We start from the raw sequence: 18,338 nt of genomic DNA, 5'->3' as shown, positions 1-18,338 counted from the left end.
CCATGACCCTCCCTGCTTTTTTAATGGTTTGTTTTGGTTTGGTTTTTCCCAGAAATCATTATTTTCTTCTCCCTCAACCACAGGGCACTGAAACCCCAGTGATGACCTCTCTACTTTCTCCCACCCAATTCTCCACTGACCTGTTTTCTGCCATTAAACTCTTGCTGAGTGTTGAACTACTTTGTCAACACTTTGATGCCCCCCAGCTTCTCACACTTCCTCCCCCCACTGCCTTTCCAAATCCATCCACAAAATACTCTACAACAGAAATGTTCAGTGGACACAGGAAAAAAAAACCAATAGTTTTTCTTGAAGTAGCTATTAGCATCCCCATCCTCAGAGGGAGCATCCCATTGCACATCTTTCACACACAAGATGGAACACCTGAGAGGCTCCTTGCTGCACAATTACAAAATGATTCCATCTGACACCTCTAAGCAGCTTTGGGTGACAACTTACACTCCCTGATTCTGCAAAATCAGCTTTAGGCAGGACCAGAGATACAGGAGACCTGCTGGGTCACAGAGCTGGCCCCACTGTGGGGAGAAGGGAGCTTCCCTGCAGAGACTTTTAGATACACATGTGTGTGTGTATTTATATATACATATATATAAACTCTGTATATAAACATATATATACATATATTATGTGTCTATATATATGCGTGTGTACATAAATAAATAAAGCAGGCTGGGAGCAGGGGCAGCTGCAAGCCCGGCTGTGGGCAGTGGCTCGGTGCAGCCCATGCCATAAGGAGCCCAGGGTCACGCAGCACCCCCGACCTTCCTCCTCACTGGCAAAGCAACTTCATAGACTCACAGAAGAATCCATCCAAGCCTATAAAATCCTCAAGACAGCAGTTCACATCTCAGGGATGTGATGCTGGCACTGGGGGGGCGAGCCCTCTCCTCGCCTCGGCTCTCGCCCATCACACGCAGCCCTTCCCCATGCTCCCTGCCTCCTTCTGTTGCCAAGGAGACGGGAGATGCTCACACAGACCTGCTTTGTTGTGTAGGTACCAGGTACCTGGTTTAGCTATTTTTAAAAATGTATTTATTTTTTAAATTTACAGGCAGCCTCAGGCACGTTCCCCATGGGGTGAAGCCGCTCAGAGTTTCCAGCTCACCCATCCCCATGCGCTGCCTCCCATCTCAGCTGTCCCGTCCGCTGATGGGGGTACCAGGCTGGGGAGAGGGGAAGGTCTCTCATTCCCTCCTCCCCAGCCACCAGCTCCTGCTCTCACCCCTACCCACACAAGCTCTTGGGCATTCTGCAATCAGGGAACTGAGGAGTTTTGGGGAGTTTTGCTGGGTTCAAGCTGCAGCACAACTGGCCTTGGAGGGACAGGAGGCATAGACCTCCGCTGGGATTTGGGGGAGGAGAGCAGCTGGATGGGAACGGTGCTCACTTCCACCAGCACTCGCAGGTCTGCCAACACAACTATTTTAGGGCTGTGCTTTGAAGAGGGACCCTGAAATACCTGCATCAGGAATAAGCATACACACAAAAAACATACTCCCACCATTCAAGAAGAGTAAGAAGGACAAAGAAAAGCTACTTTATGAAGGAAAAAAACCCCACAACATCAAATCACACACCATTGCTGTGCATCAGTATGAAACGAGAACATCTAATTGTTTTTTTACGCACTTAACAGCTCTTATTTCTCAAATAAGAATGATCAATCCCACTAACTCCACCTCTAGGTGAAGGGCCTTACCCACGACTTACCCAGAGTTTTCCCTTGTCCCTCTCAAAGTGGAGTAAAGAAGCTAAATGGTGACATGCCTGAGATGACATTAGGATTTTCATTTTCTCTTAAAGAGGCTGTATCTAAACATCACTGCGTTGGTCTCCTGGGGAATTAGATATATTGCTCTTCAAAGCCCAATCTGCAATAATTGGGCAACGCTCCAACGTGTTTGCTTGAAATTAGAGCACAAAATGCATCACAGTAAACTAGAAAGCACTTGCAACTTTTTTTTTTTGGCAACTTAATTTTGTTATTGGATTGAAAAGTACATAAGTGCTCAAGTAAAACCATATAGTACTTTTACCGTGCAGTAAAAGCGAGATTTGTTATGCATTTATTCAGTACTTCTACAGAAGCATGGTACATATCACAGACCAAATACTGCTCGTGTTGTTTGTACAAGTCATCTATTGACTTCAGAACAGGGAAACTCCCAGGAGGAAACCAAACAGGGTGCAACCCAGCTCCTTACAGAAAATAACAATAAATAAGCCAAGCAGGAAAACAAAGGGAAAATATACCGTGTTTCACGACAAAAGCTATTTCTGAAGTAGCAGAACAAAAGTAAAATCAGGTAACAGCAATGAAGTGCGAAACCTCCCCCCAGCGCGCCCAGAGCTCCCGCTCGCACTCCCACGTCTGCAGCAGCACGGAGCAAGTTCCTCTCAGGAGCCACAGGAATACAAGGACCATGACTGAATTCCTAAAAGCAAGAACTTATTGCCTCACAGCTCAGTATGTCATTGGGTAATAACAACAACGCACAAAATAAAGGAGTCCTGGCTTGCCCGTCTTGGTGCAAACCGTGCCCCGGATGGCGATGGGAGAGTTGAGAGAGAGCTTTTGGCCATAGCGGCTTTGCAGGGGGAGGACAGACCTGTGCTATTAAAATGCAATTGAAGCACAGTCCCCATTTGCAGCCTGCGGGATATTCTAACTGGGGGGACTTGGACACCCGCCTACAGAGGCGGCACGTGCTGGGCAAATTAAAGGCAGGTCAGCAAGGCAGAGCAGGCGTTCGTGTGCTGCCCTCCCTCTTTATCCCTTCAACGAACAGGTGTCTCCCAAATTCATCAGCCTGGCAACTTTCACAAACAGGGAAGCATCACTTGCTAAAAAATATTGCAAAATACTGAGAAGCCAGTCTTATACACAGAGCTGCTTGCATGACACTTCCAAAAATCTGAAGATTAGGATCAACCTGTACTACCTAAACCTTTTCCTCTCCACACTTCATACTGTATTTTAATACAGTAGGTTGACCTGCACTTGCCTAAAGCACTGATGTGTAAAAATCCTTGCACAAACACTGGAAGTATTTAAAGAAGGGACCCCTCCCAACTTGGACTCACAAGCATAAGGGTTTGCACGCTTACCTGGCCACATGGGTCTACGTACACGCTCCAGGAAAACACTACTGCTGAAATTGTCACTACAGTTGTGTACCCAACCAAGCCGCTGTCCTACCTGACTTGCCCCCAGAAGTTAAGACTCTTCTCTGCAGATGGACAAATAACTGTAAACATAAGAAAATGGTTAAAATTATCGTTGCATTAGACTTCTTATACCATTATTTGTAATTTAGACAATCTCAGAAATATGGGGAAACTTCTTGGATCACATCAAAATCTCCAGTAAAATCTTAATTACTGTGAATTTGATGGCATCTATCAGAGCATTCATGCGTGCATCTCTCACTATATGTTTTCAGGGAACCTATTGAAATATCTCTAATTATATACCTGTGAAATATGAAAAACAGCCTGAATTGAGTGCCTTATTATATCCTATTTGTTCTGCTGAATTTTTGTGCTAGAAGAAGAAGGATATCAATAGTTCAGGAACATTACAGCTATGAACTATCTAATCAAAGGTGTTAAAAAATAGAGAGACATCAAGACTCCTGTAAAACAGGCTAGAGAGCCCACCTCTAGGTCACACACACAAATGCTGGTAAACTTACAGGCAAGAGAGAAGCAACCTGTCCCTGACACGGGGCTGAACATGATAAAAAAGGGTATAATAAAACATCAGAGCCTCCCAGCTGTGGCAATCTTCAATGCATGCACCTCCGGTTTTGAGGGTGCTACAAAGATGACGCACCACTCTTTGGGCAAAGAGGGCGAAGGAAAGGGACAGTAAATTCCCTTGCACGTTAGCCCTCGCTCTTTAGTGGAGCTGTGCAAGCTTAGGGGCAGAAAACAAGCAGAATTTCTCTCTTTAGAGGTCACCAAGGCACGAGAAGTGCTGTTGTACACATGCATAGCCCTGTAAACGCCACCCCTCAGTTATGACTTTGCTCTGGAATGTAAAGCTTCTGAGCAGCTTCAAAAATGGTTACCATTTTTACTATTAAAAAAAAAAATAAAACCCACAAAGTCAACAACTGATCTGCCATGAGGACATCTCCTCAGAAGTATGCCAACGGCCACATGAGGCAGTGTTCACTCCAGCACCGGCAATAAAGTGCCAATATCCCAGTCAAAAATTACATGAATTTGAACTATTGAAGGGAGATGGATGCTACCAGCTTTTCAGATTATAAGAACAGGAACTTTTAAAAGCCGAGAAAAATTACATGAAGGTCTGACTGTGCACTTAAACGTGTTATTTAAAGCAAAACCAAGAGCTACGGTCTTATAAAAGATCTCTCCCTCCTCCAAACTCCCTTGGCCTCTCCAGCCTATTTCTAAGCTACCACCTCTACTGAAGAGGGAGTGCAAAGAACAGCATACCCTGTAATAACTTTAATTTTTCAAACACATCTTACCCCCAACTTGCTATTGGAAGCAACACCTGAAGGTCAGTTTCTTCCCAACTTACCTGCCACAGCATTGCTCGGTTGCTGGACAGCCAGTGGCGATTAAAATTTACAACCAACGCTTGTTACGATCAAAGGAAGGCTATGACAATGTTTTGGCCAAAAGTCAAAGTTGTTTCTTTCCACTTAATAACGTTACACAATTTGAAAGACAGTCTGGAGTTTACAAACAATTAAACTCTTCAAGTAAGTGTCATACATGGTGTCAGGTGAGTACATCGCTTTAGGAGCTAATCCGTTTTTTCAGACAACTGGTCTCCTCATGTGGACCAAGTCAGTGCCGGGCTGAATACCAGTTCAATAGTAGTGTGCTTGGTGCAATAGCCTGTAGACAGATTTGTCTGTATGCAAGAAATAACTATCAAATTAATGTGATTTTTCTATTAATCTAATAGCAGGATTAGGCCCTCACAATTGTGAATTATTATTTTTTAAGTTGCCCATGAGAGGGGAAATTAAAAACCAAACCAAAAGCTAAACATTCGATACAGAGCATCAGAAATACAACTTCTCAGATTTTCACGTTAATAATTAAATGTGTCCCCGATTATATTCTTTTATAGTTGTGCTCCAAATTCTGTGTTTTATGTCACACCTTCTTCTGAAAACCATCGCAGTTAATTGTGTTTGAGGGAGTAGGCTGCTCTCCAGGAGGGGGTGTTTTATTAAACCTTCACTAGACAAAACCAAAATACTTTTAAGATCTCTTCAGAAACTTTCCCTGCTTCAAAAACAAAACAAAACCCACTATCCATTGATCTTTGTCCAAGACCCCTAAGACAACAATGAAATTTCAAGATTCATAAAGTCACATACCTCCAAAACACTGACAAAACAAAACAATATAAAAAAAACCAAAGTGCATCTTTAGGAAACAGCATCCCCTCAAGCAGACTAATCTTTTACTGTACCAAGAAAAATAAATCCAAGAGGAGAAAAGATTTAGAGAGAAAAATACATTAGCAAATACAGATAAATTTGTTTTTAATAAAGGAGTTAATTTTCTTTCAATCCTATATAAAACAATAGCAATTAAAAACTTCATTTCTGAAAGTAAAATATTTACATATGAACAAGTAACTGTGCAAAATTTACATGAAAAAAAAATGGAAAGACAGGATTTCCTAAAAGACAAAATAAAAGGGGTGTAACAGTTGTCAGGTGTTGATAAAAATACTGATCAGCATTCAGTTTACACGCAAGAGAGTTAAATTCTACCATGAGAGTTCACACAAAGAAAGCCAAAGTATTTACAGTCATAAAAGTACTATCAATAGACAATTTAATACAATAACCTCTGAAAATATAAAGAACCAATTAGTATATTTGTAATAAAAAAATAGGTACAAAGAAGGGACTTTGCTCTGGACATCTTTAAAGTAGGCCCACAGCTTGCATACAGTCTTTTAGCAAAATAATTATAGTTTACATAGCCATTTTTATGTTATGTGCCAAAAATTATGTACAATTACTGACAAAATACACCAACCATTTTTCAACACTTGATTCACACTGAGAAACAGTCTTTTGATGATTCCTCTCAACTTTGATTTTATTTAATCTAAGCTTTCACTTTAGCTAAAAAACACAGTGCAAGTAAAATATATTTATGCTGAAAAGGTTTCTCTTTTTTTCCTTTTTTTCCTTTTTTAACTTTACAGCTTTACAAACTATAGCAAATAAAATGCATTTTTACAGATGCTGCTAAAACATTCAGAAGTAACCCTCCTTTATGGGATTTCAGGGCCTCTAATAAGCAATAATGTGATTAAAATTGAGGTTATGTTTAAAATTAACTGTGTATTCCTCTAGATTTTGAACATTTGGGGGAAAGATAAATATTCTTCAAAAATCAGTTTGCTTTGCTAACTGACTGTTTAAAAAAAGCTAAATGAAATGAGGTCATCTGCTGTAGACATATGCCTATATAATTGATTTAGTTGAATAAAACTGAACTAAAATGCACAATTAATGTCGAAACTGCTACAGGGCTGACAAAGGGTAGCTAGTTATTTGCTAAACGATTCCGTCAGTCTTTATATATGGCTTGTTTGGCAAGAAGGCCACTCAATCAAGAGATGAGTTAAAATTTAATTGTCCTTTTATAGTATCCACAGGCCTTGTAAGTATCCTCACTGTTACAGAAATGTATTTCTCTTATACTGAAGAGTTTGTTTATAAACAGGAATATAAAACTGTTCCATGTAAAGAGGTGGTTGTTTTTTAAACAATATCCCATTTGCTTGTTACAAAAAGGCGTAATTTGCAAATATATAAAAAAATGTCCTCAGGCGTCTCTCCGTCAAAAATACCTTGATCTTTTCCATTTTACTTAAGGAATGCTTTATATAGCAATAGTGAATGGCTTGTCTCTCGCTCATTTTCTAAACAAAATATGAGGTCCCTGAGGTTCACCCGCGTTATCCTTTGTCGCGTAAACTGTCTGGTTGTTCCAACTCCAGAGCTGCCTGGGACTGCTGCACTTGAACCAGATCCCTGGAAATGAGAACAACAGATAAATCAGAACATGTCAGAGCTCCACGGTATTCCAAAACTTCTCAGAGAAAACACGCGAGGTAAGAACTAAGTGACTATGTACAGGAAGCTATCAAACAGCATCGTGTATGCTACCAGATCAGAGATTTCTTTTTAATTCTTATTTATAAACAATAGTTGAACAATCAGAAGTTTTCAGTGACATTTGATATAGACAAAAAAAACCCAAAGCATCTCTCTTATCTTTAGGAAGGCACTAATGATAGGCAATCCCAACAACCAAAAAACCAGAAGACAACAGCATTATTCACAACATCAGCATACAGATCCCAAGGGTAGCCCTGGAGTTCTTGAAGAACTGGGGAGCAGTACTATCCCCCTGGACCACGAGGTCTTGAATGATGTCCTAGATCCGCCCTGATCTTCATGGTAGGGTGCCATGAGCCCTCCTTTTGGTGACAACAGCTGTAACTAAGCTCAGGGTTATATTAAGAAGTAACTATCCTAGACACAGTGAGAAATTTCTCTATGATCCCTGAATTCTTCTCCATCATTCAGCAACACTTATCCCTGTGGTACACACTAGTAGTTTTCCACACAAACTGGCAAGATAAACAAGTAGTATAGTATTATTATTTGTCACTTCAAAAAAAAATAGAAGAAAAAAAATCATTCAATATCTTTAGAGATACCCACATCCTTCAGCTGTTTAGATGTACACTGCCCGGTAAGTGAGTTATAATGCAAGTCTGCTGGGGCTAACTCCAATGCATTTTCACTTGCAGAAAACACAGTTCCAACAGGATACATACGATTAATGTAACTCTTCTGTGACCGTTATGCTTTCCTTTAGCAAGGAAATTCTGGAGTGCTTTAAAGTCATCATCCATCAGAATCAGCAGGAACACTATCCAGTAACAAGGTGCCTCTTCCAGTAAGGATTGGGATTTGATCACATCCTGTGCACACGCACCAGAAACACTTTTTCGGTAGTAAGAGGGGGGCAGTCTGGCTTGAGGCTGGCAGAAGGGCACGGTCCAGCAAGGACAGCTGAAGAGCGGCATGGCTCAGAAGAGCAGCGACCAAAACCACTCTGAAGCAGCCCCCCTGCTCCTCCCAGCCTGCGGCAGCAGTAAGGCACCGTCACCAGCAGATGGCACGCAGAGACCGAAAAGCCAACTTTCACCTCAAATTTTAAAGTCGGGAATCTTTTTGGCGGTTGCCCGATGCTGATTACCTTGCTCTTTGTGTATTGATGTAAATAATGAAGGTGTTCTGAGTGATTGGGAACAGGTTATATTTCTGTGGCTTATCTATGGATTTGCTTTTTCCTTCAATTTCATTTACTAGAATGTTTTCTTTTCTTTTTTAATGGAACTTCAATACTTAGTAACACCAGAAGGTCCAAACACACTCCACTAGCACATAAAGATTTACCTACCCGAGTTTGGAGAATTTTAAAAGACTGTTCTAAATAAGAATACCCCAGACTTGAAAAAAGCCATAATTTAGAGTAGTGCAAAAGCCATGCGAGTAAGCTGCTGATGCTCACACTAGTACAGTCTTCTCTGCATGTAAGAGTAGTATATTTGTGGTCAGTGTACATTATTAAGAAACCAATCTAAACTTGTGCTGGAAATTACCATCTCTCAGTTAGCAGTACACTGTGCTCAGTGCAGGTGTTCTTGCTTTACCACACTGCCAACAGTGAAGTCAGACTTTTGTTTCTCAAGCAAGTTACCTGTTGAACCAGCAAGCATCAAATCATTGAAATCCTGTAGTTAGAACAGTTTAAAGGCTGGATTTTCAACGGGACATTTTAAGGTACTTGCACAACTTAGGTGCCTAATTTCCATCAGCTTCAATGGAAATGAGAAGATGCAGGAGAGCACTGCATGCTAACTAAATTTTGTCACATAAATACATATGACTACTAACAAGACAATAGAAAGAATGGTTGGAAGTGTTTTTAATTTTGGGGGTTTTTTTAATATTCTTTAGTAGGAACGCAAGCCTGATTTTATTATGTAGACTATAATACTTTAAATGCAAAGGTAAAATTTCAGGAGTCTTTAAAGACACAAAACTGTTATTCCTGTAGGTATGGAATGAAGCTTTTTGGTAACTTTCAATAAAACCACGTGGACATAAACCTAAAACTGACAGCAACCTGTTTTGTTAATTTTGAAACAAAACAGTACAATTACTACTTAGAAGTGATTTTACATGTAATTAAGATTCAGCATTCCTAGACATCAAAAGCTTACATTTACAAATCTGTGTCTAAGTAATGACAAACCTTATTTTCCACACTTCTTGTAATATGCCTTAACTACAAACTGCATACAAATGGTGACAAGTGGAGCTCAATTTAAAAATGTCAAGTGACACAGCAGCAAAAGCACAGCTGTGAGTATCAGATCAAAAGCAGCTGGTTCTTAATTAAACAGACAAAAAGATTAGATTTCCAGGGAACCTGTAGTTAATTGGTTAACCAGTAAGTGATTAATCTAGGATAACTAAATTAGTCAGATTTAGATGAAATACAAACAAGTGTTCACAGTAGATGTAAAATACATTCCATAACCTAAGTGACATTAACAGACTATTAACATTGCACAGTTGAGCATGCATAAGCAATGCCAACATTAACGCTGCATGAGATACTTCAGCATATTCCTCAGACGACTTCATTTATATACATATCTGTCTATGTAAAAGTTCCACATTCTGCAGTTTTTATAATTTTAAGCCACATTTATGAACCTTTAATACAGTAATTTGTTAACTTATATAAAAATAAGTCTTATCAGTAACAGGCATTTTAGTAAATTTCAAAACCCAAAATTACTTTAAAAGATGCTCAAGAAGCTTGATTATTTTTTTTCATAAGCTCCAAAAAGCTTCCACAAACTAGGGAAACAGCTCTGAACAGAAAGGTTTTTACAGAGTGACACAGCAAAGCCAAAGATTACAGTTAGACTGTACCTCTGTCCCTGATCCAGATCCCGGTGAATCTACTTTCCTTTTCTTTCTGGGACCAATCGCAGCTAATGCAGTCAAGTTGGCGTCCCTCTGTCTCATCTGTGCTAGCTCTTGTTGCTGCATCTGCATGTGCCAGAACAAGTACAGTTAATTATTTTTCTCTCAATTTCCAAAATAAAACTTCATGTTAAGGTGAACAGTTACCTCCTTGGCCTTCTGTTTCAACCTAAGCTGTTCTGGATCTTCTTGTCGAGATCGAGACTATGTTGATAAAGGATGAACATGGAATGGTTGGAGAAAAGAAAGAAAAATTAATTCAGTTACACAAGCAGTTAAAGTTTTACATAGCATATGAAAGTTTTTCTCAAACTTCAGCAGGAAGTGGAAAATATCTACCACTCCCAAAGAGGGCAACAGGGGAAAAATCATTTTTAGAAATTAAAAGCAGTTTTCCATTTTTTAGTTTCAAGTATCTATTTTTGAAAAAGCATCCCCTTTTTCAGCTTTGTTAAAAATAGCAAAGGAATAGCTAAGCATTTATGCCTTAAACAAAACCATTACAAGACAAATTACACAGATCTGGGAGCTGAAATATACACACTTTGCATATGAAAAAAGGAATCAGACCTGTACTTTTTGGAAAAAATCCTCCCCTTGCTGTGTAGCTACGCACTTACTAAGAACATATCTTTCTGCTGCATATACACATACAAGTCAGACTCACATTTGAACAAACTGCAGCTAACTGACCAACAGACCATTTACATTAGCAATTGCCCATTTCACTTGGGCACCCACAATCACTTGTACGTATCATACTTTTAGAAGTAACTGAATGTATAATTTCAGCAAACTTTATTGTCTAATATGATTAACACACATTTGCCAATTAATTTTTTTTGCTATATATATCAATTCTCTTGGGTTCTTGTTTTTTCCAAGAAGTCAACAAACAGAGAAGAGGAAGAACCTCAAGACAGTCTTTCATCCATACTCTCACATAAGGCAAGACTAACTATACTCAAACAAATCCTGACTGTTGTTAATCCCATACATTCTTTAGACCAACAACAAAATAAATTATTTTAATTCAATGCTCAAGTACCTTAAAATGTTACGCTTTTCCTAATGATTAACCTATGTCTTCCCTGATGCACTTTAGGCGCAGCAAACACAGGGAATTATATGAATATGCAAAACACAGTCATGAAGACTTATGTCTTGCCCCCGTCTTTTCTCTTCTGAAGTAAATGGATTTACTCTCTAATCTTACTTCATAGGCCACATTTTCTAGACCTTTAAATTGCTTTCCTTCTGAAGTCTACTTGGTGTAGGGCCCAAAAACTGGACAGAGTATTCCAGCTCAGGTCTAACAGGAACCAACTGAAATTAAGATGTTAGTTCACAACTTATGTGCAAACATTGCACTAAAAAAATTGGATTTTGACATTATCAATTCACACCAGATCACAAACCCAACAGAAACCTTAGGTTGTTTTGTGAATTATTTCTAAAGCGCTCCTGCCTAGTAAGTCATATCCATCCTATATTCAGGTCACTGAGTAAAACCACCAGAGTCTAATGATTACATTTGTGCTTACATCAACTGCTTCCTAGTTATTGTATTTCTCCAACTTGTAAAAATCTTTCTGAATTCTATTTCTAGTCTCCAAAATACCTGTAACCTCTCTATTCCATTTAAGAGCACCACCAAGCTATAAAATTCATATTTTTCACAATGCAAAGTGCAAAAACTAAGTTTTAAGACCTACTTTAATTTGGGAAAATGCAAGGAGACTGGCAAAGAAGCTGTCTCACATGCTTTACCATGAAAAGCAGAACAGAGCTCTAGCTAAAGAACATATTCTTCAAGCTCCATCTTTGAAGATTAGCGTCTTCCCCTTCGTTGCAAGTGTTTTAGAATGAAAAGAAATTCTGCAGTTTTGACGTCAAAAATGACACTTTGCAAACGTGTGTAAAATCCAAGCACTTGCCTTTGCTGCACGCATTAAAATTTCCCTTTCTTGTTCATCTTTACGCTGCTTTTCTATTTGATCAAGTTGTTCAAAGAACTTGAGCTGTGCCCGAACATCACTTGCTTGTTCGTATCTTTCATCATCCTGAAAACACAGCAAATGTTTCTCATTACATTTCTTAAAAACAAAGCTGTTAGCTTGTACTGTACTGTAGAACATATACATTTAAAGCTCAAATGTTCACTTTGTCCTTTTCAAACAAATAGCAAGTGTATATTTACACCAGTCAAACCAGCTAGAATTCTTGAAAGCGTTTTGTTCTATTCCATGAATCATCAGATTTTGACTTCTAAACTAATATCATCACAGCTTTAACCTCACAAACATATTTCATAGAGCTGTGTGGTTTTTTTAAACACTGTGTAGGCATTTGCATCTATTAAGAACACACATCTGTCAGGTAGCAGTCTCTTGAGAATTCAAAGCAGTGCTTTTATCTGCCTATCTGATTGTACAATCACTCAGACTCTAAACATTTGACATAATAAAAGGGAGGGCACAGTTTCCCTGCATTTGTTTTAAAAACATTTTGTATATGCAAGCTAGTCATCCATGTGTATTAATATCTTAATATAAAAAGAATCAAAGAGAATAAGCAACCTAACTTCATAGAATGAAGAACACCTGAACTCATGCATTACAGCTAACATGACAGCCTGCTGAATTTGTGCAATTTTGCCATTTCATTTGTGCAATTAAATACAGTTACCTTGTAAGAAATATTCTTTTGTTGAGCAGTCTCCGATAATTTTTCCACGAGGTTTTGTAGTCTTTGTTGTGTAGCATGTGATACATAGCTAACTACATCAGGATGGATTTCTGTTATTCCATGTTTTTTACCTGTGATCAGGACAGAAGTCAGTTGTAAAAAATGATTTTACAATGCAGCTAAACATGTGGCTAATATCAGTCATGGAAATTTAAATGCTGTTTGCAAAATAAGGCTTTTGGGTATTTCTCAGACAAGTATTAAACAGGAAATGGCATACATATAAAAATTTACATTAGCTTAACAAAATTTACAATTATTAATAAATGCTGTATACTACAGTATAACGAATAGTTGAAGAATACTTTTTGTTCTACCATCAGTTCTAAACTAGTAAGTAAATATGATAAAAAAAATGTTTCTGGATTTATTTCTTAGAAAACAAGTGTCATTATTTTTGTTACACTGTTACTTTGTTATCAGTTTATACAGTCAGAATTTTAACCAGGTCCAGTAATTTTGATGTTAAATTGCCAACATTTTAGAAGGCAACCTTATAGATTTGCTATCCCTTAACACTACTCTACTTTCATAAGCTGAATGATTGCCCACAAGCATCAGAATATACAAGAGGTAACAACTCCAGCAGCTTTAAACTATTCAAATCAGTTTCTATGGAAAATGCCTTCAATTAAACCCAAGACTAGTGAAATTTGTTTATTAAAGTTCAAGAAAAATCAACATACCTATTTCTAATATCCTTCTTTGTAAAGGTGCCGGGAAAAGGAAGGTTTCATCTTTACAGGACCTTGTTAATGTGCCCACTAGCTCAGAGTTCGTTGCCAATATTCGAGCACTTTCTTCTGACAGATTGACTCCAGCCATTGATGCAACATCATTAATATCATCATCATCCCTTAAGAAAGGAAAACTCATTATAATCATAACACTTAGTGCCTACCTGCACGCATTGCTACGATACCACAGCTGCATATCATTAATTCCACAGTAAACCTGAATACTTTCATTTCTGCATTTTATTTGCTTTTATTATATAATAAAATAAAACTAACATAATTTGATTCCAAAGAGCACTGAAAGTATTTACGCAGTTTTGTACGTCCTGTTTTCTCAAGATCCTTTCTTACGTAATGTTTGAACACCAGACACTTCACTACCACAAAACAATAATAAACTGCACTCATCACTGTAAGACAGGCTGTACATCCGAATAACCGGAGCAGAGTTGGGAGGAGTGAAGGAATGAATTCTATTTGCTTGTCCAGGCAGGAATTGTTTGTGAGGTTTGATATTTATCCTTAGTGCCAGCTAAATGCTAAAACCAGTCTGGCACAAGTATGTCCACAGCTGTTTGTTAAAGTCTTTATTAAAGTAGCAAACCTGCCCATAGAAAATACACCTCTAGTTCTTGCGAGTTTACCCAGCCTGATTCAGCACCACTGGAGCACACAGAAAGGTTCCCACTGAGTTCAGCAGGCTGCCCAGGCAGCACAAGCACAAATAAGCATATGGTTCCTCACCTAAAAGAGCCTCCCCCAGGTTCTTTCAATTTATTCTTCTGAGCAGCAGCTACTTGTGTCGAAACAGTGGCAATAGCTTTGTTTCCAGGTAATACTGCTGGTTTTACCACAGGTACTGCAAGAAGAAAGACAAGATTTGTACTCCATCAAATTCGTATGAGAGTTCAGATTTACTAGCCAGTCATGGGTAGTAATGGCAATAGGTCTGGTGCAAAGACTTTACCTCAATAGTTTCTGTCAACATTTCACCCATCTAAAACAGGATACTCCCACACAATTCCAGTACCCAAACAATTTCTCTGACTGTAAATGCTGCCCTGACATATGTGTATCCCCAGCCACTACAGCACTGTGTACTGAAGATTTTAGCAGTAGTGCAACAGCCATCATACAGCTACAGGTCAATTAATAACTGACATTCATAAACCAGACTTCAGTTAACGCTACCAAATATAGCATATACCAAGTAGCTTCACCTCTTACCTGTCTGAAGTTGATTCAGTTGAATTTGAGGAGTAGTGAGCATAATACGACTATGTGGTTGCCGCAATGCTACCATTGGTGTCTGTGTCAACGTTACCTGTGGAGGCCTTATCAATGCCCCTGCTTTTTGAGACTGTTGGATAACCTGCAAATAATAAGAAAAAAAGAACTGTAAACAATCTGAGAAATAACTAAGGCTAAGAATCAGGTGGGAAGAACAAACCCTAACAATCGACTTGTAAGTTGTGATCTTAACACATCTGTTCATTGATCTAGAATTGGCACATTTTAAGGTATTTAAAAAATTCTTTAGATAAATTATACCTTATAGGAAAACTAATATTCCGCTTTCTGTGATACAAAAAAAAAATCAGTAACCTATTTCTATTAAAAAAAAAACCCAAACAAACATCTATAATCACAAAGGTCCAGTTAAAACTTTCTACATGTGGTTTCTACATTAGAGATACAGAGGCAAACTGGACCTGCCTGGACAGATCTCTAAAACTAAAAATAATAGACACATGATAAAGATAATCCAGCTGTTTCTACATATGCTGTTTTCATCCAGAACCCACATAAGATACAGCTGTGTAGCTTTGTACCATTGGATTGTTAGGTTAGACTGAGTCTCAGGCAACTGTAGCCATACTGCTTCTGAACATGAACTCATAGAAGTAGGGTTACATCCCAATGCTACAATCAGAGCCATTTATGCAAACTCATCTTCTGGCCTCAACTCGTTTCCAGAAACTTACTTTCAAACTACTATAAAGAAATCTACCAACTCTACTTGTTTGGCAAGCTTCATTTCTATAACTCTACAAGTCTTTCTTTTGCTACTATTTTATATATTTATTTAAGTTAAAGGCCAAATTATTTTCTTGTAAATCCAGCACTAATTAGTCAATGTTCAGTTTTTATTCCTTCCCTAGGTTCCTAACCTCTTTCTATAATACCTAGGTTATAAAGGCAGTAAGACCAATATAATCACTAGTTTTTCTCTCAAGGTAAGTGAAAAATATTTGTGGATTGACAAGAGAGATCTCTCCTCTTCATTTTATATGAAAATTTCTGGACAGAGCAGGTCAGATGAATGCCGAGTGTTCTACAGGGAATGTTGAAGTACTAAGTAGCAAAAAACCCCTAGTAATTTAATAATGTATATTAATTAATATACATCCTAGAAAAAGCTACACTCAGACACTGCTTTGCTATGAGAAGAGGAAAAAAAGGTGCTGCACATTCTACTGTTCTTATTTGGTTTACGTGCAGGCCTGAGAAAGTTATTCTTTCTCCTCTTTTGGGGTAATCTCTTGTTAGACTTATGAAATGGGGAATGAAAGATCCTCCAGAACACTGCTGTCTCATGGATATGCAGTGATTGAGACAATCTGCCAATATTTCATGCTAAAATAGGAAATAATTTACTTTACTCAAGAATGGATTTTAAATTATACTTTTTTTTTCTTAGTAGCTAGTTTCTCTAAAGAGGTCAAAGATCTCTTCTTGAGCTAAACCACCAATTCAAGAAGAAAAGTCACTGTGTTATGAAAAAAATTCTGCAGTAACAGATGATGCACTTCAGCTTACGTACCAGTGGTGTAGACTGCCCTTGTTTACTAACACCAACTTGTGTAGGCTGAGTTAGGCTGATTACAGGTTGTTGGAGAGTACTCGTTACAGTTGCAGTCGCCTTCCCTGCTGTGCGCTGAACTGAGGAGCTTAGAAGCACCGCCGCAGATGGAATCGTCGCTATCGTTGCTTGCGTTGTTGGCTGTTGCTGTTGACTTTGTTGAATGAAAGCTGCAGAGTCTGGTGTTAGCTGTCTCAAGGCAGGTAAACTCCTCTGAAAAGAGGAAAGGAAATAATCTGCTTGAGTATTTTAATCCTAGATCACACAAGAAAACATGAATTGTAAAATGCAATGCATTTCATATCAGTCCATTGTATCAGTCTGCGTGCACCTGAGAAAACATGACAGCAGTACACACAGAAATACCATGCTACTTCACATTTAAAGCTACATAGAGTGACAGTACCTTTAGTCGTGGAAGCCTGGATATCATGGGCATCTAGGTTATGGGAGCCTATCTGGAAGGCCTGGTATGTATTTAACAATCCAAGCCCATGCTGCCTTCCTTGATTGTGTTCCTACATATATACCAAGCTATAACATATGATGGCTTAAAAGACATACTGGAACACCAGTGAAGATTTCAGAATAGCTCAGAGACCACAGTGTTTTACTGGATTCTTACATTAGTTGTTTTCTTGTGGTAACAATTTTTGTCCTCATGAACAGTTCAAGGTTGAACAAGCATTGAAGAATCCAGAAATGTCAACTCACACCTACAACTATATCCCTTAATCATACGTTAGTCAGCAGAGTTATACTCTTACCATACAGTGATGATGTACTTTCTCTGATTTTCAGATGATAAATGTTTCAGAATAAACATTATTTTGAGGTGTGTCCAATTACTATAAATTTTTTGACAAATAGGATTTATTATTGAGAGGTGACAAACTTCCTGTTTATCCATAAAACCAGGTATACAGCACAGGCAAAAGAGTATGAGTTTGTCCAGAAGGTACCGTTTTCTGTATCATTCAATCCCTTGTTTTATTTCCAAGACTAAAAAGAGGATAATAAATCAATTAATAGGTTTGGTGCTATAGAAAGAAACTGATTATAAGTCATAAAAAGAAAACTTTTCAGATTTGTCAAAAGAGCTACTATGTGACAGCATGGTAGAAATTACATTATTGACTGTGCCAATGAATCATACTAACAAACTCTTGAAATCAAGAGCCAGAAATATTTTTTAAGGGAGCAAAAGTTTAATCAGGCGCCATTTAAAACTTCCATTTACACTATTTTGGAATTCCACCTACACTGGTAAAAGATGTGCTTGTGTTCATTGCTGCGGATACATAAGCACAGGAATATATAAGCACTAGTGAACACAAGTTACCTTCAGGAAAGGCACAAGGTAAGGTTGAGGTGAAGAATTAAGTTCTCTGTACAGCCTGCTGGTAAAGTCTTCTGCTTCAATTTTTCCATCCTTCAAAACAGAAAATCCAAATGAACAAACTTGTAGAAATTAACTTTTACAAATATTCAACACAAAAAAAAAAATTAAGACTCAGCAATTTATTGAAAATAAGTGGTTTCATCATCCCTCACTATTTTTAGTTACAAATAGCTTTATGGTAGTAACTAATTTTACTTCCAATTTCAACTAGTAAGACCTACAGTCCCATCTTTTCTCTTCTTCTTCCTGTCCCTCAGTCAACTTTAAGAAACATCTTCAGTTGTTCTCACCATTACAGGAACGTCCTACCTACAGATCAAAGAGCCAGGTGGAACCTACAGGAATACTTCATGTGACCTGCAATCAGCCACCTGTCAATTGCTCAGAACAGCGCGTCTCTGGTGTTCTCTTTTCCAAATAACTAAAGTTGTGCCCACCATATGCTCAAAAGGCAGATGCCTCACAAAACTAAATGT

The 18,338-nt window shown here is 38.3% G+C and overlaps 1 protein-coding gene across 3 annotated transcripts in view; it reads right to left on the bottom strand.

The window, feature by feature from the left end:
- Positions 1-6,653: 6,653 nt before the first annotated feature.
- TAF4 (TATA-box binding protein associated factor 4) overlaps positions 6,654-18,338 on the bottom strand; it is a 37,492-nt gene continuing 25,807 nt past the window's right edge. For 2 of the 3 annotated variants that reach the window (XM_072879327.1, XM_072879328.1), the window contains exons 7-16: positions 17,803-17,892; positions 16,422-16,673; positions 14,825-14,969; positions 14,342-14,456; positions 13,547-13,716; positions 12,801-12,931; positions 12,050-12,175; positions 10,260-10,316; positions 10,059-10,178; positions 6,654-7,070 (exon numbers count right to left, since the gene is read on the bottom strand). In XM_072879327.1, the coding sequence (XP_072735428.1) occupies positions 6,903-7,070; positions 10,059-10,178; positions 10,260-10,316; positions 12,050-12,175; positions 12,801-12,931; positions 13,547-13,716; positions 14,342-14,456; positions 14,825-14,969; positions 16,422-16,673; positions 17,803-17,892 (1,374 nt within the window). In that variant the 3' untranslated portion in view covers positions 6,654-6,902. Of the gene's footprint in view, positions 7,071-10,058; positions 10,179-10,259; positions 10,317-12,049; positions 12,176-12,800; positions 12,932-13,543; positions 13,717-14,341; positions 14,457-14,824; positions 14,970-16,421; positions 16,674-17,802; positions 17,893-18,338 lie in introns of those variants that run through there. The other variant, XR_012045154.1, reaches the window with a different exon arrangement.

This window comes from Ciconia boyciana, chromosome 14, assembly GCF_034638445.1.
Source record: "Ciconia boyciana chromosome 14, ASM3463844v1, whole genome shotgun sequence".
In the NCBI taxonomy this organism is placed as follows: Eukaryota; Metazoa; Chordata; class Aves; order Ciconiiformes; family Ciconiidae; genus Ciconia; species Ciconia boyciana.
The sequence above is the reverse complement of the archived record's forward strand: the minus strand, read 5'-3'. Positions and strand labels throughout refer to the sequence as shown.